This window comes from Lutra lutra, chromosome 11 (assembly GCF_902655055.1).
Source record: "Lutra lutra chromosome 11, mLutLut1.2, whole genome shotgun sequence".
Classification (NCBI taxonomy): domain Eukaryota; kingdom Metazoa; phylum Chordata; class Mammalia; order Carnivora; family Mustelidae; genus Lutra; species Lutra lutra.
This window is the reverse complement of record NC_062288.1, coordinates 89,749,368-89,773,190: the sequence shown is the minus strand read 5'-3', so window position 1 is coordinate 89,773,190 and position 23,823 is coordinate 89,749,368. Positions and strand designations below refer to the sequence as shown.

The 23,823-nt window shown below is 40.8% G+C and overlaps 1 protein-coding gene across 3 annotated transcripts in view; it reads right to left on the bottom strand.

The window, feature by feature from the left end:
* Positions 1 to 23,823, bottom strand: part of EXOC4 (exocyst complex component 4) — a 755,957-nt gene that overhangs the window by 127,983 nt on the left and 604,151 nt on the right. For all 3 annotated transcript variants that reach the window (XM_047694109.1, XM_047694108.1, XM_047694110.1), the window contains exon 13: positions 12,430 to 12,585. In XM_047694109.1, the coding sequence (XP_047550065.1) occupies positions 12,430 to 12,585 (156 nt within the window). The remainder of the gene's footprint in view (positions 1 to 12,429; positions 12,586 to 23,823) is intronic.

Sequence of the window (23,823 nt, the reverse complement as noted above, 5' to 3'; positions counted from 1 at the left end):
TCTCTTCTTTAACTCCATTACTGTATCAAGTAGTACATGAATACAGACATACATTCATGCAACAAGCATTTACTGAGCAACCACTGTGTGGCTCACACGAGGTCTGGCATTCAATACCCAAATTCTAGAGCAATGATACTAGGTAAGTACTCTGGTCATTAATCCTATGCTTTTGATATCAGGTGTCAAATCCTACTTTGATTGGGATTTGATTTCAAAAGCCTTTAAGGCACCCTATGCTTTTATGACAACATTTTTCTGGAAAACAATAGTCATTGAAGAATTGACCAAATTTTCTTGTAAGATCAGCTTAATAATTCAAAGTTGATTCAGAGATATCAAATGAATGATGAATGTTTGCAAAAAATACACATAAATGTAATCCTACTAAAACCAGAACACTGAGTAGAGCCAAAGCATAGTAAAATTATATTAAAAATTCTACAAAATGGACAGAATGTACTAGGTGTATGATTACAAAAGGGCTCCATCTACTCTAAAATGTAAACATACAACATGAAAATACAACTCTGCTGGACATTAAACATGACCTAATGTAGTAGACACGTGCACACACACACACACACACACACACATAGTGTGTAAGTTCTAGAATTAATGACTGTCATTTAAAGAGGAGGGGCAGAGGTGCGGAGAAGTAAGGGGAGCTGGCTAAAGACAGCTTTAGCCTAGGAGCAGGGTGAGGCAGAAGCCCAAATCTCAGTCTTAGGGTTTTCTCCACATTTTTTACCCCCTTTTTGGAACCAAGCAGATAAGTACACTGATGTATCAGTGAGTAAGGAGAGAAGAATTCCACGGAAATGGATACTAGGTTGGGGCACCTGGGTGGCTCAATCTATTAAGTGACTGGCTCTTGATGTTGGCTCAGGTCATGATCTCAGGGTCCTGATATCGAGACCTGTGTTGGGCTCTGCACTCAGCAGGAAGAGAAAATTCTCTCTTTTTCTTTCCTTCTACCTCTGCTCCTCCCCTGCTCTCAACTCACTCTCTCTCAAATAAATAAATCTTAAAAAAGAGAGAGAGAGAGAAAGAAATTGATACTAGGTTACAACAAGCAAAGAGCTAATTGTGAACAGCACATTATTTTCAGGTGATGGCACCTGCTCCGAGTTTTCATCAAGAATCCACTGGGAATAAAATTGCATTGAAGTGCTTTGATAGCGCAGAACATGCTTTGTTCAGCTAAGCCACTAAATAAGCCTGGCTAACTAAGTTTTCTTTGTAGGATTTTGTCACTCAATTGTTGTCACTGGATATTAACAATAAGGCACACGCTTTTCCTATAGGTGCTAGGACTTCTAAGGTATACAGTTTTTCTGCCGGAGCAACTGTAAGTTACGTATTTATACAAATAACAATAGTTTTCCATAAAGAACATTTATTAAGCTTCAAAACAGATGATCACATGTAGGATTAAAATAACCAATAATCCTAAATTGAACACATACTCTGGTTTTTCAACTACCGAGAATGATTGCAGATTTAAAAGTCAAAATTCATGTATCATTGAGCCTCCGCACCTGAGTATTCCAGCTCACCGATCATTCTGGTTACTTCTCAAATTACCATACAATCTCCTTTTGAATAAATTAAATCTACTCAGGGCAGAGACACTAAACACCTGATCTCAAACAAAGGCAATGACTCCCAAACTAAACAACGAAGTGGTCTGTCTTCAAGGTAGCTTTCTTGGAACAGAGAAGGAAAAAGAACTGAGGAATGGGAGGGGTGTAGGGGTTATATGGAAGACCAAGAAAGAGATGGGGACCTCCAGGACTAAGTGAGATAATACAGAGAAGAGTAAATGCTTTGCATCAAATGGGCAGAAAAGTGAAGGTGGCTTCAGATTAAGATTTTTTTGCAGGGGTAAACATAAATGTTAGAATGATGATGTATTTGTAGAGAATTAGTGAACAGGCAGTGAACAGTAACATGGTTTGAGGATATGTGGAATTTTTTTCTAAGTAATAATTACTCATAGTTAAATAACTTATAACGCTCAGCAGTGATTCCCCTGTCCAGCTCCTACCCACCCTTAGTCTTGTGCCCCTGAAGAAAGCACCTATAGCTTACAAAAACCAACTATTTCTGTTCCTAGTTCTTCCAGTGGTTACATCCACATGGAAATTGCTACTTGTTGATGTGTTAATTTTAGATATTTTGATTCTGACTGCCCTTCTTCCCTCCCCCCATTATATCCAATTCCCCTTCTTAATGTAGTTACATGATTATTTTTAGTTAATCTATTGGCCTCTTAGATTTTTATGCATGTCTTTACCTCTAGCAGACTCCCCGCACGATAAATTGCTTATTTAACTATCCTCCTAGTCTCTGAGCCCCTAAGGCAGGAGGGAAGCAGGGAGGAGTGCAGAGCAGGAGAGAGTTTTGGGGAGGAAATGCTGGAGAGGCAACTGATACCTGAGCTGAATCTTGCAAGCAGAACAGGACAGGGTAGACAGGAGGCAGGGGTGGGATGAGCAGAGGACATTCCATGAAGAGCAACGGGCATGGCAAACACATAGAGGGACGAAAGAGCATGGTAGATAGAGAACTGGAAAAAGTTCAGTACAGAAAAAAAGACGCGGGTGAGAAGGTGAGCAGTTCATCTTCTGGAAGGATGTCAGCCTGCAGCAGAGAGCGTCCGTGAGTAGAGACAGAGCTGGGGAAAGACAACAGCAGGCGCAGGCCTCCTTGGCAGTGGTTTTGGACTGTCTCACTGTTGGCCGGTGTCTTAGGAACACCTCTTCCTGCTCTTACCTGGGCTAGGCAACAGGTATCCCTCCCAACACAGAACACTATTCTCAGCCTCTTTCTGAAGGGCTGAGTGGGACTCATTTGGGCAGATCATTATCTTCTCTTTGATTAAGACTCCAAATGAGAGAAAGAGGAATGGTGTTAAATGAACTAAAACCTAAGTTTAAAAAGTTAAGTAATTCCACGATCTGAAATTATACAGAAAAACACAATGTAGAAAACACTCTATCAGCGACTTTTTACCAATACTAATGAATAATTCTAATCCTCCAATAATTGTCTACATAGATTAGCATTTATGCAATATATAGGAGAGATTTAAGGTCTTTTTCATTTACTGCCAATCTTATGCTAACAAGAGAGATATCATTTTAATATAATAACAAAGTGCCTAATGCAATCGTCTTGAACATTAATTGATATGTTTTGTAGCTGAGTCTCCAGGTAATTACCTGTCTTCTTTGTTTAATTTTGAGATTAAGTCTGCTTCTCACCTGGTCTTGCCTGGCGGTGCCCTACATCCGTCTATGACCTTCATCTTGTTTAATCGAGGGGAAAAAAAAAACATTTTAGCAAAGCATTTTCTACCCTTGTGCTCACTTAATATATTCATATTTCCTGATTCATCTTTCCTTTTATAATTATATTTTTAAGTCATAGTAAGCCTGCAGAGATAGTGGAATACATGTCTCCATTCTTTTTTTTTTTTTTAAAGATTTTATTTGTTTATTTGACAGAGAGAGATCACAAGTAGACAGAGAGGCAGGCAGAGATAGAGAGAGAGAGAGGGAAGCAGGCTCCCCGCCGAGCAGAGAGCCCGATGCAGGACTCGATCCCAGGACCCTGAGATCATGACCTGAGCCGAAGGCAGCGGCCCAACCCACTGAGCCACCCAGGCGCCCCATACATGTCTCCATTCTAATGAACATTTTGTTCAAGCTAGCTAGCCTATTTTCTCCTTTACTGGATCTTTTACTTGTTCCTTCTAATTCATCTAAAGATTCTTCAACAGCTGTAGTTATTGGGAATCTTTTTTTTTTTTTAAGATTTTATTTATTTATTTGAGGGAGAGAGCATGAGAGAGCTTGAGTGGGGGGGTGGAGGGTGGGCAGAGGGAGAAGCAGACTCCCCACTGTGCAGGAAGCCTGATGGGGGTTGGGGGGGGAAGCAGGATGGATCCTGAGCCAAACACAGATACTTAACCAGCTGAGCCACCCAGGCACCCTCCCCCACTTTTTTAAAAAGTGGGCTCCATACCCAGTGTGGAGCCCAATGTGGGGCTTGAACTCAGGACGCTGAGATCAAGATCTGAGCTGAGATCAAGAGACACTTAACCCACTGAGCCACCCAGGCATCATGTTATTGGGAACCTTTTAACAGCTATTGCTTATATTGTATTGTCTTGAGAACTTTTTAAAATTTCCAGATGGAATTTTTATGAAAATTATTTATGTTCTACTTTATTCATACCATGTTTCATCTAAACATATTTCTAAGCTCACTAGATTTCGGCCTCTCTGTCTAATCTGAGCTGGCTGAAGAAACCGAACAGGTTTGTAAAGACCTACCAAAGGCAAAACCGAAATAAAACAGACTAATTAGTGGCCGTACCAAGGACCAGAACCTGGGCCGGTGAGCTTCCAAAAGGAACATGGTCCTACATGTGCAACTTTTAGGGAGGCCACTGAAGGCACTTTCTTCCAGTTAAGACACTGGCTCACCATTCTTTACATTTTATTCTTTTCATTTGAAGAATGGGTGATTTTTCCTATTTTAAAATTAGTTTCATTCATCCAGCATTTACCGAGGATCTGTAATGTACTATGAGGGTTTCATAGAAGGCAGGTGAAGGTGCAAACCTTTCTTCTTCCATTCTCTTTTTTTCATTTACCATTTAATACAGCACTCATACCAAATAAAATCTCAGGAATGGCCTTGCTCTTTGAAATAGTATTTTGCTGTTCTTTAGTAACACTGAGTCCCTAATTTTATAAGACAACAAAAAGCAGCCTTAATAAACACGGCAATCACTTGATTCTCCAGATAAAACAAGAAGTTATCTTCTAAAACACTCAGTAATTAAATATAGCTAAAATATCCTTACTCTCTCTTCCCTATTCAGGTCTGCATTACACTCTCTCTGAAACCTACATAATTTCTTTTATATCATCTTTGTATTTTCTCTCTCTTTGTGTCAGCTCTCTTCTTTCAACAAGATTCTTTTTCTTTTTTCTTTTCTTTGATTAGGCAAACATAAAACTCAGAAAATTCGTAACAATGCAATACAATGAATATTATCAATTGCAAACTAAATCCAGAGGAAAAGCACTTATGTGACAAATGTCTGACATTAGCATAACATGATTAGAAAACCAGTCAAGATTATAATGATCAATGAAAATGAAGGAATAACTCAAAAGTTCAAACCTATAAATTCCTGATCTACTTTGAGGCTGGAGGATCGTGGTGGGGTAGTTCTTAGAGCTAGACCTTCTGGGCTCAAATTTTAGCTCTGTCACTTAGTAGCTCTGTCGATCTGAGGAAGTTACTTAATTTCTCTACCCCTCTGTTTCCTCATCATACCTGAAAACTCATAATGTTGCTATACAGTGCCAGATACCATCAACTCTGACTGTTGTAACTGTTCAAACAGGTTGTATTATTTTTTTTATCATTCATCTTACTGCCTGCTAGACTTCAAGACTAATTTGTAGGCTTTATATCTTCCTTGATTTCTATCACCTGAAGACTCTGGTTCTGGTCTCACTAATCATATCTATCTACTTAAGGATTTTCAAACCCAGCTCTAGAGAAGTGATTCTTGTTTTTAAAATCCTGGGTCACTGAGTGAAATGGGGGTTCACAGATTTTGGGGGACAATCTTTCTAATAAAGATGGCCTCCCCAAATCCTAGACAATCCCTCCTCACCCCTGCTACTTGTCCCAACACCTTACGTCTTCTGTTAATTATACCTCCAGAAAGTGGGACTGCTTTTATCAGTGGACATTCATTGATCTTAAAAGGATAAATATATACATATATATGACAGGTGCAAAGACAATGGGCTACAACGCCTGCTTTCAGCTTCCTGGGGAACAAAAGGATATTTGCTATTTTTCCTTTTTCTATTAAAACCCTGGCTTGACCTATTTTTTCCCCCTCTATTCAAAGTTAAGCCTGGAAATAACATACTTTATTTTTTAGCTAAAAAAACAAGAAGAGGCAAGGGCCTCATTTAGTAACGAAGGGAACATAACCTTTATTCAATGCAAAGGGCAATGGATTCTATATTCATCCATGTGCCAAATAGCCCTCTGAGCTTTAAAAACTAATTATAGGGGGCACCTGGGTGGCTCAGTGGATTAAGCCTCTGCCTTCCGCTCAGGTCATGATCCCAGAGTCTTGGGATCGAGCCCCGCATTGGGCTCTCTGCTCCGCAGGGAGCCTGCCTCCACCTCTCTCTCTGCCTGTCTCTCTGCCTACTTGTGATCTCTGTCTGTCAAATAAATAAATAAAATCTGTCAAATAAAAAAAAAAAACTAATTATAGGAGGGGAGTGTGACTTTTCAGTCTTTTTGGCTCCTGCCATGCTGTACAGTATTCTAATGTGCTCAATCAAGGCTCTGTCAACTCTACCACACTGGCCTATCAATGAAGGGTGTTCTCTCCTACTTATCCTCGCTTTCAACGTATAATCAGGAGAGAGAGAATGTGAAAGATTAAGAGGAAAGAATCACAAAACAGAAAAGACTGAAAAAGTTATTTTTCTATTGTTAAAGTAAATATAATTTGTTTTCAAACTATGTCTACATGCCAAAGCATGGACCCATCTCTTGGGCATAATGTTCAGCAAAATAAATCCCATACTATGATTAAATTATATAAAATTTGGGAATACTCAATCTGATCTATGGTGATCAAAGTCAGAACAGTGACTACCTTGAGGGTAGGCTGTCTGGGTGCTAGGAGAGTTCTGTATTTTGATCTGAGAGGTGATTCCGTGGGTATAATCATATATAACATTTCACTGAGTTATATACCTTAGGTTACACTTGACTTCATCTATATTGTAATTCACCAAAAATTTTTAAAAATGTATGTATAAGTTGTTTTACCTTCAAATTTAAGGTGAAAGGTGATATGCCTCAGTAAGCAAAGCAGGAATAAGAAAGTGAGGGACCTAATCTAGCTTTTCTGTATTGGAAGCACGAGGTGATACACCGATACGCAGCTCTTGGGATTGGCATTCTCTTTTTTGGAATAGGGCTAGAAGCCCATCCCTTTAAGCTACCGGAGATACTAATAAAACTAACTGAAAAATCTCTTTGCAAGCATAGAAGAAAATTAAGAAGTTACATAATAATAAGCCGAGGAAACAGGAAGATTTACATTCATTTAAAGTAATCTGAAAAGTTGGGAAAAAATAATTTATCCTCTAGAAATTGTTTCTAATAAAACTCTTCAGGTTATAGATATGATTAAATGGATACACTTAAAGAGAAAAATATATTCAGCACAAAAAAGGTTTTCGAGAAAAACATCTCTAGGACTTTGGTATACTTACAGATTTCTAAGTATCAATCTATCTCTAACAAAGGAGCTGCAACCTGATATTTAAAGAATGCCTACAAATCAGTAGGGAAAAGACAGACCACTTTAGTGAAAATGGGCAACAGATATGACCAAATATATTACAAAAGAGCATATTCAAATGGCCAATAAATACATAAAAGTGCTTTAAAAGGTGCTCAATTTCATTAGTCATGAGAGAAATGCATAATAAACCACAATGAGAGACTTCTACGAACCTACAGGGCGGCTAAAATTTAAAAAATGGGAAATATCAAGTACAGATGAGATATGGAGCAACTGGAACTCTCATATACTGCTGTGAATATAAATTCTCACCACCACTCTAGAAAACTGTTTGGCGCCGTGTACCTAAAGTGAACATATGCATACCCTATGACCCAGCAATTCTTCTCTGAGAATATAAGCAACAGAAATATATACATATGGCTACCAAAATACATGTAGTAGAATATACATAGCAACACTATATGAAACAGTTCCAACTTACGCCTATCAGCAGAATAAATGAATGTATACACATATAAACACACACACACACACACAATTTAATACAGACTATAGAGCAATGGGGACCTATACACAACAATATGGAAGAATCTTGCCAATAGAATGTGAAACAAATGAAGCCAGTCATAAAAGAATACATAAGTGCTTGATTTCATTTATATAAAATCCAAAAACAGATTCAATTAATCTCTGAGTTTAGAAGTCAGATGAGGGCAACTTTTAGAGATGCAAGTAGTAACTAGTAGCAGGAAGCATAAGAAGGCTCCTTGTTGCTATGCCTTCTGGGTATAGGTTACACAATAAAAAGTATGAAAATTTACCAAGCTGTGCCTTTGACCTATGCTCAAACTAAAACATAAATTTTTAATAAAAAATAAACTATAGGTAATGTAAACAGAGAAACAGAAACTCTAAGAAAGAATCACAAGGAAATTCTGGAAATCAAACACATCACAACAGAAATGAAAAGTATTTTTGATGAGCTTATCAATAACAGGGCATAATCAAGGAAAGAATCAGTGAGCTAGAAGAAAGGTCAATAGAAACTTCCAAAATTGAAATACAAAGAGAAAAAAAGAATGAAAAGACAATAGAATATCCAAGAACTGTAGGAATAATTAAAGGAGGTATAGTATTTGGACAATGGGAATACCAGAAGGAGAAGAAGGAGAAAAAGGAACAGGAGAAGTATTTGAAGAAATAATGACTGAATTTCCCCACGCCAATGATGGATATCAAATCACAGATCTAGGAAGCTCAGAGTACACCAAACATCACACACACACACACACACACCTACACCTAGGCATATAATATTCAAATGGCCCAAAATAAAAAACAAAGAATAAAATCTTGAAAGAAGCTTGAGGCAAAAAGTTACTAACTGAAGAACAAAGATAAAAGTTACATTAGACTTCTCTTCAAAAACCATGGAAGCAAGAATAGTGGATTGAAATATTTAAAGTGTTAAAACAATCACCAACCTAGAATTTTGTGCCCTACAAAATTATTTTTCAAAAGCGAAGGAGAAATAAAGACTTTTTCTGGCAAACAAAAATTGAGGGAATTTGGGAGTTCCCACTACTTGTGGGATGGGACGCTGCCCAAATTATGAATCATTTAACAAGCCAATTAAAAAATGGAGGAATTTGTCACTAGCGGACCTGCCTTACAAAAGATGTTTAAAAAGTTCTTTAGGGGGACGCCTGGGTGGCTCAGTTGGTTAAGCAGCTGCCTTCGGCTCAGGTCATGGTCCCGGCATCCTGGGATCGAGTCCCACATTGGGCTCCTTGCTCATCGGGGAGCCTGCTTCTCCCTCTGCCTCTGCCTGCCATTCTGTCTGCCTGTGCTTGCTCTCTCTCCCTCTCTCTCTCTGACAAATAAATAAAATCTTTAAAAAAAAAAAAGTTCTTTAGGGCAAAGGAAAATTACTTAGTTCAGAAATTTGGCTCTACATTAGGTAAGGAAGAGCATTAGAGGAGGAATAATAAAATCTTTTATTTCTCTTACTCCTCACTGATCTATCAGATAACAATTTGTTCAAAAGAATAGCAGCAGCATTATATGGAGTGATTATTGCTTATGGATAAATGAAATACATGAATGACAACAACGTTATAAGGGATGGAAGGGGAGAATTAGGAACACTTTGTTATAAGGTACTTGCATTACCTGTTTTAGTGGGCTGGTGTTAAGTGGACTTGAATTAGTTATAAATGTATATTGCAAACTCTAGAGAAACCACTAAAAAAGGTAAAAGAGAAGTATATTTATATGCTAAGAGAGGGGAAAAAGTAGAATCATATAAAATAGTCAATTAAAACCAGAAAGCAGAAAAGCACAACCCATAAAAGAAAAAAAATACAATAAGCTGGACTTCATTAAAATGTAAAACATTTGTTCTACAAAAGAAGCTGTGAAGAGAATGAAAAGGTTAAGTCTCAGACTGGGAGAAAATCTTTGCAAAACACATATCAGATGGAGGACAGCATCCAGAACATACAAAGAACTCTTAAAACTCAACAATAAGAAAACACAGCCCAATTAAAAAATGAGCAGTATCTCAACAAAAATATATATACAAATATCAAATAAGCATATGAAAAGATGATGTTCAACATCATATGCCACTAGGGAAATACAAATTAAAACAATGAGATTTCACTACACACCAGTTAGAATGTACCAACTCCGCAACATTAGCACCAAATGCTAGAGAGGATGGGGAGCAACAGGAACTCTCATTCACTGCCGGTGGGATTGTAAAATAGAACCACTTTGGGAAACAGTGACAATTTCTTACAAAATGAAATATACTCTTACTACATGATCTGGCAATCACATTCTGTAGTATTTACACAAATGAATGAAAATGAATCAAAACTTACATCCACACAAAAACCTATACAGGAGTGTTTAGAGCACCTTTATTTATAATTGCCAGAACTTGGAAGCAATCAAAATGTCCTTCTACTGGTGAATGGATTAAACAAACCATAGTACATCTCTATAATGGAGTATCACTTGGGGATTAAAAGAAGAGTTATCAGGCCACAAAAAGACATGGAAGGAATATTAAGTGCGTAATTTTAAGCACAACAAGCCAATATGAAAAGGTCACATGTGATTCCAACTCTAAGCTATTCTGGAAAAGGCAAAACTATGGAGATGGTAAAAAGAAATCAATCAGCAGTTGGCAGGGCTTTGGGGAAAGGAAGGCAGGGATGACTATGGGGAACACAGAAGAGTTCTAGGGCAGCGCAACTGAATCTGAATGATACTGAGATGATACATCCATTTATCTTTGTCAAGACCCACAGAATGTACAACAGGAAGAATAAACCCTAATGTAAATTATAGACTTCAACTGATAATAATGTATCAATATTAGCTCATCAAGTATAACACATGTACCACACTTAATGCAAGATGTAAAAACACAGGACATTGAATGTGGTGGGTAAGAGTACATAATGGGAACACTATACTTTTTGCTCAATACTTTCTGTAAACTAAAACTCTCCCCCCTCAAAATAAAGTCTGTTAATCTAAAAAGTGAACTCTCCCTCTCTCTCTCTATATATAGTTAAATTATAGGTGAATTTGTGAGTTTCACAATTTTTATATGGTATTATATGGTACTCTAACAAATTTTCATAATAAAAGGCTGGAAAAATGTGGCACTATCATTCATGTATGAATACAGGTAACTTCGTGAGCAGCAAAAACCTATTTACCTACAGTTACACCCACATTCTGAGAAAAAGATGAGCCCACAGTTGTATGATAAGTTGTAAGTAAAATACTGGCCATTACTTTCTTTATTCCTTTTTTGATCTTTGCTTCTTTAAAGTGCTCTGATTTTCTTTTTTTAAAGATTTTATTTATTTATTTGACAGACAGAGATCACAAGCAGGCAGAGAGGCAGGCAGAAGGGGTGAGAGGGCAGCAGGCTCCCCGCTGAGCAGAGAGCCCGATGCAGGGCTTGGTATCAGGACCCTGAGATCATGACCTGAGCGGAAGGCAGAGGCCTAAACCACTGAGCCACCCAGGCCGCCCCTGAAGTGCTCTGATTTTATTTTTACTATTTATTCATTCACTTGGATAGGCAAAAAGCAGTAAGGTTAAACCTAATTTTAATGTGACAAAGTACTACTTCATTTTTCTCCCTACTTTACACAGCTCTACAGTGACAGAGGTGAAATATTTCACTGTGGCCATGTGAAAATGAGTAGTATCATTGAATAAGGCCACAGTGTCATGGCTATGTAAAAAATTTAAACTGTACAAAGTTAAACGTTGAGTGATAAAGTTGAGACCTTACTTCTCTCAAAATAAGTAGGAAACAATCAGCGATAATACAATGCATTTGAACAAACATGAGAGGCTCATTTGTATTTCCAGAAAGTTCCACTAACAGTTCTAGGAACTGCAATTACTAAGAACAATTTTAAAAGACTCTGTATGGGCAAGAACTTTCTGTCATTAATTGTCATCTTTCCAAGGTATGGCACATAGTAAGGTCAATACAGCTTTGCTGAATAAATAAATGCGTTAATGAGTAAATCACATGCTTCCCCTTAGAGGGAAAAATGACCTACAAATTAAAAGATATTTTAACTTGATTTAACAATTCTCTAAATTTGATCCATATTAATCCCTTTAAAAAATTTTTTTAAAGATTTTATTTATTTATTTGACAGAGAGAGAGAGATCAAGTAGGCAGAGAGGCAGGCAGAGGAAGGGAGGAAGCAGGCTCTCCACTGAGCAGGGAGCCCAATGCGGGGCTCGATCCCTGGACCCTGGGATCATGACCTGAGCCAAAAGCAGATGCTTAACCCACTGAGCCACCCAGGTGCACCCCTTCTAAAATTTTGAGTACAAGGCATATTTACATGGGAAATGAGGTGTGTTAGGATAGAAACAGACTTTATTAATTGAGTTCATTGCTGCTTGATATTTAGAATTGCCCCAAATTTCATGTAAGGAGGAGTTGGCTAAACAGATGTTTTTACTCCCAATGTTTAATACAACATAGGAAAGAAATCTGTTACCTTATGAAATCTTCTTCCTCTTCTCTCTTTGGCCTCAGCTGTTTGGGCTGAGCCATGTTCACCCAGTTTGGCAGAGATTTCAGGAGTCTGCTGATGTCATCATCTTTTGCCCACGATGCACTGATGACAAGTTTCTCTTCTGACTGAACAATGCCCCTGAACACAATCAGTGGAAAAGAGATACTTCAGCACATTGCCTGCTGTCCAGTTAGCATTTTTCATCTACCTTTGCAGCAGCAGACAAAAAAAAAAAAAAAAAAAAAAAAAAAACCACCGCCATCTCTCTTATTAACATGACCCATTATCTGAGGTGGAGTCGTGACATCCATTAATAGGTCACGTTACTGGAAAAACCATTTCTAGATTTTGTTCATAGTTTTTTCACTGCTGAGTAACTGTGAAAAGGTCATAATAAGATTAATTTGTCACCCTTATCATAGTTAGTCCCTTAGGATAAATAAACACATACGGTAGGTTTGGGGGGGGAATCTTTCAAGAAAGATGTTGAATAAATAAGAATGTTATGAAATGAAGTAAAAACATGAATGGGATTGGGAAAGTGACAAAGTGTTACAGTTCTCTGACTTCTTGGTTTTAAATCACCAATCAGCTCTACTTCAAGGTACTTTTTGAACTAGGGACACCCCTATATTCAAAGTAAACCTACTGTCATAGAGAAACCTTCTGCCCCTGATGTCAGGCAGAGAAAGTCTTTGATTATTGCTCTCTCCAGTGGGCTTTGACTGGTGACCTAGAGTGACAGGCTTCAAGTCCTTTAATAGGGCCCAGGGGTGAGCTATTAACACTGCGCTTACCAGAAATTCCCTGTAAATTCATCTTAAACGTTCAATTTCAACTTAATTAAAAAGCCTCTCCTTCTGTTCAACATTTCTGTCACTGTAACTAATTTCAATGGTCTAAAAATCATCAGCAACTCCAGGTGACAGGAATGACATTTATTGATGAGGGGAGTGCTACCCTGTCCCAAGTTGACCCAGACTCCAGAATTTTCCCCCTCTCACAGGCGGGAACTTTTGTTAGTGTAAGAATCACAGCTAGAGGACATTACGCACTTCTTAATCTACAATATATGTATGGTGGGTATGCACGATAAAACCTCCTTACCCAATAGACAATTTAATGCTTGTCAACAAAGGAAGCTGAAGCCTAAAAACTCTGACTCATGGCAACCTGACTCGAGGTAATAGGATTTCGGGTTGTAGGGAGCAGTATTGCTCTGTTCTCTGAAAATAGGCTAGAATTACTAGCTGACTTCTAGCATTCTTCTAACTCACAATAAGCAAAAGGTTTCTAACAGTAACTATGGTCAGCAATATAGAAATTAGACTACAGAACCTTCTTTCCTCTGGTCTCTCAAATCACTCTCCCTGGTACTTCCTATTCTCTTTTTTCTCCTGTTATTTTCTTGCATCTTTTCTGCGGTATTTATGGATGAGTCCCACAATCTTTCACCCATTCAGATGTGGGGTGCTGGGTACCATATCACATTCATGATGTATGCCAGGCGGGCTGACAATGTTCTTAGGCCTTCCTTTTACCTGCTTCTGCTCAACTTCCCCTGGCAGTTCCCTAATGCTCTTTTTTTTTTTTTTTAAAGATTTTATTTATTTATTTGACAGAGAGAGGTCACAAGTAGGCAGAGAGGCAGGCAGAGAGAGAGAGAGGAGGAAGAAGGCTCCCTGCTGAGCAGAGAGCCTGATGCGGGGCTTGATCCCAGGCCCCTGGGATCATGACCTGAGCCAAAGACAGAGGCTTTAACCCCCTGAGCCACCCAGGCGCCCCCCTCAATGCTCTTTTTTAAACCTTCACCTTTTATCTCTCCCTTGCTTATCCCCTACAGTCTCCCTATCTGACACAGCAGGGAGGCTTCTTAATTCTGTACTTGTAAACATTCCCCCTCTGTTCCCCACAGAAATATCTTCAAATCTATCTCATCCTCATTCACTTCCAGTTAATCCTTCTGCCTAGGCCCTTAGGGATCCTCCCTACTGCCCCCCAAATCCACTTTTCAATATCTCATATCTCTCTCGATAGATTTCCCAACCACCCCGACCCCCCCTTTTTTTAAAGAATGAATCAGTCTCTTCCTCGATCCCACACTTCTCTCTAGGGAAGCTCTTCTCCACCCTTCACAGACACTGTCACCCAGTGAATGACCTTCACTCACCGACTTCCCTTTCTCACTTCTCACTCATTTTATCCATTTATGAACTCTCTCTCCAGGATCTACTCTATGATTGAACCCAACTATTGCTTTTTTGAAATGCTTTGCATTATGTATTTTTCCTTTCTAGATTTTCTTTTTAGCTCTTTTAGAAATCCACTGGCCTCCCTCCTCCAAAATGACCTGCCCTTGTATTACGGATTCTATTCTTTATCTTTCTGAATATTTTATTTTATTTTACTTTCTGAATATTTTAAAAGCGGCAATTTTAAACTTCCTTTCCTGTGGCTTTATATTTTTTGGTAGTTCGATGGATGTCAAATGTCCTGTTAGTTGCATTTTCCTCCTTTTCTCATGATAAGGAGTTTTCTCATGTCATCTGCTATTGGTCTGTAAGCTCCCACTCAGTGGGACTTGTCCTCTGTGGGAATCCCACAGTTGCCCTGAGTTTCAGAATTTTGTAGAATTTTTCATTTTAGCACTAGCTGAAATGAAAAAAAAAAAAAAAAAACTTTAGTGAAATACTACCTTAAAAGTACCCACATTGTTCACTTACATATATTTTCTAAAGACTGGCTTAATTCAATAACCAATATTTTATTACTGGCTTCACTAATATTCATAGATCCTATTTTATTAAAAAAACAGAAATCAAAAGGAACTAAGATGCTACCTATATACTGCTTTCAACAATAAATTATTAATTCACACTGGAATGAAGATCAATCCTAAATGTCATTCCAAGTATTCGAATTTGAAATATTGACATTGATTAGCGACGTACAATTAGCCCAAAGGGAATTTTTCACTCAAATGGAAAAGTCTCCATACTCACTGACTGCATTTATTAGTTTATCATTTTGTGATAAGCTGGATGGTGTGGGCTACAAAATTCTAGGACATATCCAAATAGCCCCAAAAAAGAAGAGCTAAATTTCCAACAATTATTCCACAAGAGGAGTAGGGTTAATCACAGTACTAGAACCATAATCTACTAATTAATTCACAGCTCAATGGGCCACAGACAGAGCCATCTGTGTAACTATTTGTACCCGTTCCCAGGAGGAAGAGGAAAATGAGTATACCTCTTGAAACAGGTGATAAGGCTGCCATGAGAAGGGTCTACCCTCTAGACACAGTTGAGTGAATTTCATTCAGAAAACATCTGCTGGTGTTGACTGGCTCTCGTGTGCATGGCTTCCTCTCTGGAGCAGTTGGGAAGTGCAAGTGTGCCTGGTCCCTGGACACAGCTGGGGGGCTGAGTCTTCCATTAGGTAAACAACCCGGGGCAGGTGGGGCTAATTGGATTCAACTGTTCGGTGACAGGCAGGGCATGGCGTTTGCTTTCCCAGGCTGAATCTCCCAGATACTTCAAAAACTAGGAGCCAAGGTAGACAGATGAACCCCCCATCACGGATGGTTCAAATTCAGCTGCTGTAGTGGATTTTCAGCTGTGAATGATTGGACCTACAGCAGGCCAAAGGGTAACACAATGTCCATTAACACAGTGATCGTGACAAGGAGGGCTGCAGGAATAAGAGGTCATGGTATGCCACCAATTCAAACAAAACAAACACAAAAACAAAACCCCCAAATCCCTTAGGATGAGATGGAGCAGAACAAGAATAGGCAGAGTAAGCAAATTAGGCTCTTTTTATATCGCTCTCAAGGCTGGTCAGAGAGCTTGATGACAGTCTGGATTTCGACCTAAGAATCACAACTTCAGAAACATCTGATTACTCTGGAGATGGCTCATGGGAAGCAGAAACAATTCAAGGGGAACCGTGGAAAAGGATTTTTTTTTTAAATTTATTTATTTGACGAAAAGACAGAGAGAGAGCACAAGTAGGCTGAGTGGCAGGCAGAGGAAGAGGGAGAAGCAGGCTCTCTGCTGGGCAGGGAGCCCAACGTGGTGCTCAATCCCAAGACTCTGGGATCATGACCTGAACCAAAGACAGATGCTTAACTGACTGAGCCACCCAGGCACCCCCTGTGGAAAAGGATTTGAAATTTGAGAGTTTGTAGAAGGTCACTCTTGGGCATAATTTAATAACAACCTTTATATAGACAAGTTCTCAGAAGAAGGGTTATAGCTGATATTTAAAAAAAAAAAAACAAGAAGAATTATATTGGAACAGAGGACCACAAATTAATATAAAATTTGTCTTAACTGTCAATGTTCAGATTTTTGTTATAAGCACACTAAAGATCTTCATGGAAAGACATCAGACCAGGTAATTGCCTGTCTCAACTCTAAATGCGTGCTCTTTTTTGTTTTTTAAAAGATTTTATTTATTTATTTGACAGAGAAAGATCACAAGCAGGCAGAGAGGCAGGCAGAGAGAGAGGAGGAAGCAGGCTCCCTGCTGAGCAGAGAGCCGGATGCAGGGCTCGATCCCAGGACCCTGAGATCATGACCTGAGCTTAAGGCAGCAGCTTAACCCACTGAGCCACCCAGGCACCCCTAAATGCATGCTTTCTTATTGGATTTAGAATAAAACTCAGATTCCCTGGTCTTGAGATCCTTTGTCAATGGTCCTTAATTCTGGGTTGCAGTAAAACACCTGGGAAGCATTTTAAATGTGTATCAATCACACATTCTGAAGTGGGGCTCAGCATGGATAGCTCTAAGCTCTCATGTGATTCTAACGTGTAGCCAGAAATAACCTGAATGATGTGCCCCTTGCGCCTGTCCATCCTTCCTCAATATTCACTTCTTTCTCCTTCTCTTTCCCTCTGTTCCAGTTACACGAAGCTTAATGCATGTAAGCTTTGAGTCTCTTGCCATCTTCACACCTCTCCCTCCTCCGCCTGGAATGTTCTTTCCCATATCGCCACATGGCTCCTTCTCAACCTTCAGGATTTAGCTCAAATATCAGGTCCTCTCTGAGGTCTTTCCTGATGCTGTCCCTCACCTCGAAACTTTTTTTTTTTTAAACCATATCACCCTTATTTCTGAGAAATTTATTGTTTGTTACTTGATTTATTCTGTGTCCTTCATTAGGGTGTGAAGTCCATGAAGGCAGGACCATGCCTGGTGTATTCGCTTCTATACTCTTAGATCTAGAATAATGCTGGCCCCAGAAATGCTTCAAAATAACTGTGGAATAAATAAAGTAATGCATGAATGAATGACAGCAGAGACACATGAAACACCAGGGAAATAACCGAGGTTATAAAGATATCTTTCTTAGGGGAACCCTCCTACACTGTTGGTGGGAATGCAAGCTAGTGCCGCCACTCTGGAAAACAGCACGGAGGTTCCTCAAAAAGTTGAAAATAGAGCTACCCTATGACCCAGAAATCACACTACTGGGTATTTACCCTAAGGATACAAATGTGGTGATCCAAAGGGGCACGTGCACCCAAATGTTTATAGCAGCAATGGCCACAGTAGCCAAACTATGGAAAGAACCTAGATGTCCATCAACAGATGAATGGATAAAGAAGATGTGGTAGATATATACAATGGAATACTATGTGGCCATCAAAAGAAATGAAATCTTACCATTTGTGACGACGTGGATGGAACTAGAGGGTATTATGCTGAGTGAAATAACTCAACCAGAGAAAGACAATTATCATATGATTTCCCTGATATGAGGAATTTGAGAGGCAACATGGGGGGTTTGGGGAGTAGGGAAGGAAAAAATGAAACAAGATGGGACTAGGAGGGAGACAAACCATAAGAGACTCTTAATCTCACAAAACAAACTGAGGGTTGCTGCGGGGAGGAGGGTAGGGAGAGGGTGGTTGGGTTATGGACATTGGGGAGGGCACGTGCTATGGTGAGTGCTGTGAAGTGTGTAAACCTGGCGATTCACAGACCTGTACCCCTGGGGCTAATGATACATTATATGTTAATAAAAAATAAAAAATTAAAATTACTAATGAATTGATTTAAAAATAAATAATAAATACCAGCAGCAATAACTATCAGCTGACAGTTGGCATTTCCTAGGCATTGCTCTCAACACTTCACCTGTATTATTAACTTGCAATCCCACTAACAATCCTGTGCGGTAGGTGGGGTGATCATTTGCATTTGATGGACATGATCCCAAGGCCTGCTCAGGATCCAGCAGCTGAGGAGGGCCGAGCTGGGACTGAGTCTGTACCAACTGCTCTCGAGTCCACACTCCTGCTAGAATGCCTCTCTGAACCATCGGCAACATTTCTCGGGTCCCATTTTCTCTTTAATTCCACTAGCTCTTCTCTGGGCTTTAGACAAAACCATCCTCACACTGTGACCTTCGCCAGGTTCTGGACCTTTCTGAACCTCCATTTTCTTATAGGTGAGGTCGGGGGAGTCCTGTCTTCCGGACGGTTGTAGCTGAAGAGACGGGTGAGTGACTGACAGTCCCCCGCACAGTGGCAGTGTACTTTGCTGAGTGTGACCCCATTCCAGTACAGGCCGTTATTACTCTGCGGCAAAGTTACTTCAAGAGGCTCCTGTCTGATGTCGCTGTCGGCTGACTTGTGGGGGAGAAATTACGACTGGTTGCTTGCTGTGGAGTCCGTGGGACACGTGGCTGCGTGGGCAGCATCTGTGTCAGCTGACGTGCACCCGAGAGGCAGAGGGAAGCTACTCGTTTCATCAGGAAAGATGGAGGAGAGGCGTCTAGACAGGCGTCACGCTAAAAGTTGGAGATGAGTATGTGGGAAAAGACATAAGAATATCCTCCTAGATTTCCAAAGTTTAGATCATGGGTGAAGTTAACACCATGAGAATCACTTTTGGGACATTTTAAACTACTCCTTCCCCAGGCCCAAGGCTCAGTGGGCCCAGTGTGGGAAATCCTGTATGGGTGCTTTGATATCTCCCCAAATAAGTTGATGTGAATCCACAGTTGAAAAACAGTGTTTTTGAAAAAGACACGTAAACCAATAACGGATCAGATCATGCATCAAAAAAATCTGTAAATTGTAATACAGCGGATGCCGGAATAGGGTCACGCATAATAAGTTAGAGGAGAGAATGTCAGCTCTCGTTGGCTGAGCGCTTCCTATGAACCAGACAGTGTACATATTTTATGAGTGTTCCTTTGTATTTCCTCAGTATTTCATACAAATGAGTATATCAGTGCCATGTAAGCCAAGCGGGTAAGGGATAGAACAGTTTCAAGAGGCAACCAGAAGACAAGCCTGCGTGGAGCTTACTGAGAGTTCCCTTGGGTGTTTTTCTGATTCTTTTTTCCCCTTTTTAAAAATTTTATTTATTCATTTGAGAGAGAAGGAGAGAGACACCATGCACACATGAGTAGGGGGAGGAGCAGAGGGAGAGAGACTCCTGGGCAGACTCCGCACTGACTGCAAAGTGTTATTTTGGGGCAGGGTGTGGAAGGGACAACTTGGGTTTCATGATCCCGAGATAACGACCTGAGCTGAAACCAAAAGTCAGATGCTCAACCAACAGGCACCACTGTGCACCCCTCCTTGGCTTTTCTGAGGTTCAAAGTTAGTTTAGACTCTTGGTTTGGCTCAGGTTGTGATGTTAGGGTTCTGGGATCGAGTCCTGCATTGGGCTCCAGGCCGAACAGGCAATTTGCTCAAGATTCTCTCACCCCTTCTCCCTCTGCCCTTCCCCCTGCTTGCACTCACTTTCTCTCTCAGATAAATAAATAAATCTTAAAAAAAAAAAAAAAAGTTTAGTTTAGGTTTTCCAGCTTTTTCTCTTCGATTCCATTGCCTCTTCTTTGGGCTTAGAGTCAGATAGACTTAGCTTCTGGCACATGCAACTCCCACTCCCACCTCCCCCCCTTAGTTGGGTTATGAAGTTGGCAAGGCAAGCTCAACCATGCTCTCATTCCTGCAGGACGCTGGCCTCTGGCTACTCTGGAAACCCTGGGGCTTCAAGACCCATCACAGGTCCTGGTCTCTCGTTTCTACGTAACACGATTGGGCCACAGAGATCTTAGGACACCGCTTCGATCATGGAGAAGGCAGATCATCCTCCTTACCAAAACCTCCTTGCCAGGAGAGTATTCCCTTGCTTCATACGGTAAGTCTTCAACATTCCCTATTCTGCCCATTCCTACCCAGCCACACTGTCTACCTAGCCATTTTGATTTCTCAACCTCTCCCCCACACATCGCATCTACCCATGCTACCCCACTGCTTGCTCCCCCTGTTCAGTCCATAAGGAGTTTCCTTATTCATTCAGCAAACACAACGAGGGTCAGTGAGTTGCCTAGGCTGGGGCCAGACCTGGTTTCCGCCGTCAGTGATTTCAAGTTTATCCCAATGTCACCCTTTCTTCATGCTCTGGCATGAGTTCTCAGTCCTCTGTGAACCCTGAGGATGGTTATATCTTCTCCTAATCAAAACATACTGGTGTTTTCTACCAGCAGAGCCACAAAGATTAGAAGATGTTTTATTTGTATTCTCTACCAGGCCCAACCAAGGCAGAGAGACCAAAAAATAAAATAAAATAAAATAAAATCAACAAACTGATGCTGAATTGGAAGATGCAGAAACTTTAAAAAACTGTGATTTCCAGTCTTTCAATGACTATTTTGGGACACCTAAGCTGCTGGCAGTACCCCAGGACAAAGAGGACAAGCAGAGGCAGAGAAGCACTCAGCTCGGAAGTAGCAGGCTAATGGACCGACAGGCTGATTGCTAATGCAGCTCATTGGAGAACCCACAGCTGAGTTTTCCTCTAAGCCCCAAGGGGGTGGGACTAATTAAGGAAAAGACTTCTAGTCCTCATTACCCTTTTCGGAAATCTCTCTTTATCCAAAGCATGTAACATGACATCATTAGACACTATGGTCTTTCTCTCCAGAGTGAGGTGCTCCCAGAAAGGTGAGATGTTCCTGACCTTCCCTCAGATCTCTCAACTCCCAGTGAATGCTCCGGTTCTCAGGGTAAACTTAGAAAACAAGCCAGCTCTCAGCAGAGGGCATTGTGAGCTTGTGGATTTGATCATTTCTGTAAAAGATATCTGCTGAGAAAGAATCAGATTTGCAATGTTTCCCTGCTCCCTTCTTCCTTCCCCAATGTTATATCATTTTGGATCATTTGAATTGTATATGGCTTTCTATTTAAGTCAGTCATTTGCTGGCAGCAAAACTAGAACATTTCCTGTTTTTCCTCTCACTGTAATCAGGATTTGGCTGTCCAAATTAGGACTGCCCTAATTACTCCACAGCAGGTGCCAATCTGGGGGAGGGCAGTAAATGGGAAGAGAGGAAGTAAGGACACTTTGCATCTTCAGAGTCAGACAGTAAGAAAACACTTTCCCTCTAGCTTGAAAAACCTGATTAAGTAATGGGCAACAGGCACCGTGGGGTTATATGGGTGTGTGTGTGTGTGTGTGTGTGTGTGTTGCTTTGTAACAGCCATATAAACGATTTTCTATTTTTTTCCCCTTCAAAGCTTCACAGAATTACTTTTCCCATCCCTGAGATAATTCATCCCAGGCCTGTAAATCAGCGACTGTGGTAGATCGCTACAGACATTACCTTGTGCATGAAATGACCTGATAATGGGCACCAGTAAGTGGACACCATTCCAGACAATTTGGCCAGGAGGGACACCACGGTGGTATGGACTCCTGGGGGGGAAGGAACCAAGAGGCTCTGGGAGGACCACAATACATCAGGAACCCAAGAAAAAGCAAGAGCTCTGCTCCGAGAAGAAGTAATACATACAATGGAGACACAGTTGTGCTGTTTGGACAAAATAGTGAAACGTAGATGGCAGAGAAAGAATTCAATCCCTGAAAGAACAGGCCACAGCAAACAAAGTTCCTCTACCTGTGCGGTACATCCAGCTCCTGCTGACTAGCCATTCGCCCCTTTCTGTCCTACCTCAGCAAACTTCCCTCTGTCTCAAGAAATACTCTTCAGATCCAAACATGCACCGATTTCTTCTCATTAAAATAACATATAAAATGACAAAACACGCTTCCTATGACCTCAACTCTCTAGCTACCACCTCCTTTCTCTGCCCCTCGTGGCAGCAAAACTCACTGTAGGGGTCCCCCTGTACTTCCACGTTCCCCACTCTCCACCTCCTTCTGCAGCGCAGGCCCCTCTGGGTTTCCCACCCACGGGTCCACAGAAACCACTCTGGTGACGATCACTGACGACCTCTGTGAGGTCAGATCTGTCACTCCGTCAGTTCGAATGCTGATCCCACACTTCCTCCCTCCCCTCTGCTCCTTGGTTTCTGGAACACCCGGCTCTGAATTTGCCTCCTATGTCACTGCTGCTTCTCAGTTGCCTTTCCTGGTTTCTTCTCTTCTGGCAAACTTCTTCAAGTCCATGGTCCTCCTCTCTATCATGTTTACACTCACTCCCCCGAGGTTTCATCTCGTCCGCGGTTTTACATACCATTTACACATACTATATATATGTCAATGGCCAGACCCCTCTCCTTTGGATGCCTGCTCCCTATCTCTGTGTGGATGCCCCAGAGACTCCCCCCGCCCCAAATTTTAAGTCTTCACTTGCTTGTCCTGTGATGTCGTCCATCTCCATAGCTGGCAACTCCATCTTTCCATCACTCAAATAAAAAAAAAAAATCCTAGGAGTCATCTTCGACGCCTTTCTTCCTCTCACACCTTCTAACTAAGGCAGGGAATTCCAAAGATATTCAGAATTCAACCAGTGCTCACCATCCCTGCTGCTACCATAAGTATGAGCGGTCTTCATCTCTTACCTGGATTGCCACGATAGCCCTTAACTGTGCTCCCTGCTTCCATCCCTGTCCCCATACAGCTTATGCTCGGTACAGTATATGGTCATGGCGATCATGCTGCCCCCCTAGGGGGCTCCCTGTTTCACTCAGAGTAGAAGTCAGTATCCCTATTGTGACCTACAAGGCCCTGCATGGTCTGGCCCTCTGTGCTCTTTGGGACGTCCTCCTCATACCCTCTTTGCTCACTTTACGCCAACCACACTGGTGTCCCAGAGGTGGCTCCTGGAAAATTGCATGCAGAGCCTTGCTTTGGGGCCTTTGCTTTCTTTCAGATACTTCTTTCCAGATACTTCAGCTAATTCCCCAAATTCCTTTGAGCCTCTTCTCAAACCTCAGCTTGAGTGGCCCTCCGGACCACCTTATGTAAAATGGCAGGCTCCTTCTCCTACACTCCAGAGACTACACTCCTACACTCCAGAGCGCATTCCCCCCACAGTACTTATTATTTTAAAATTCTTTGTGTCTATCATTCTATTTATTGTCTGTCTTCTCTCTTCCATCTC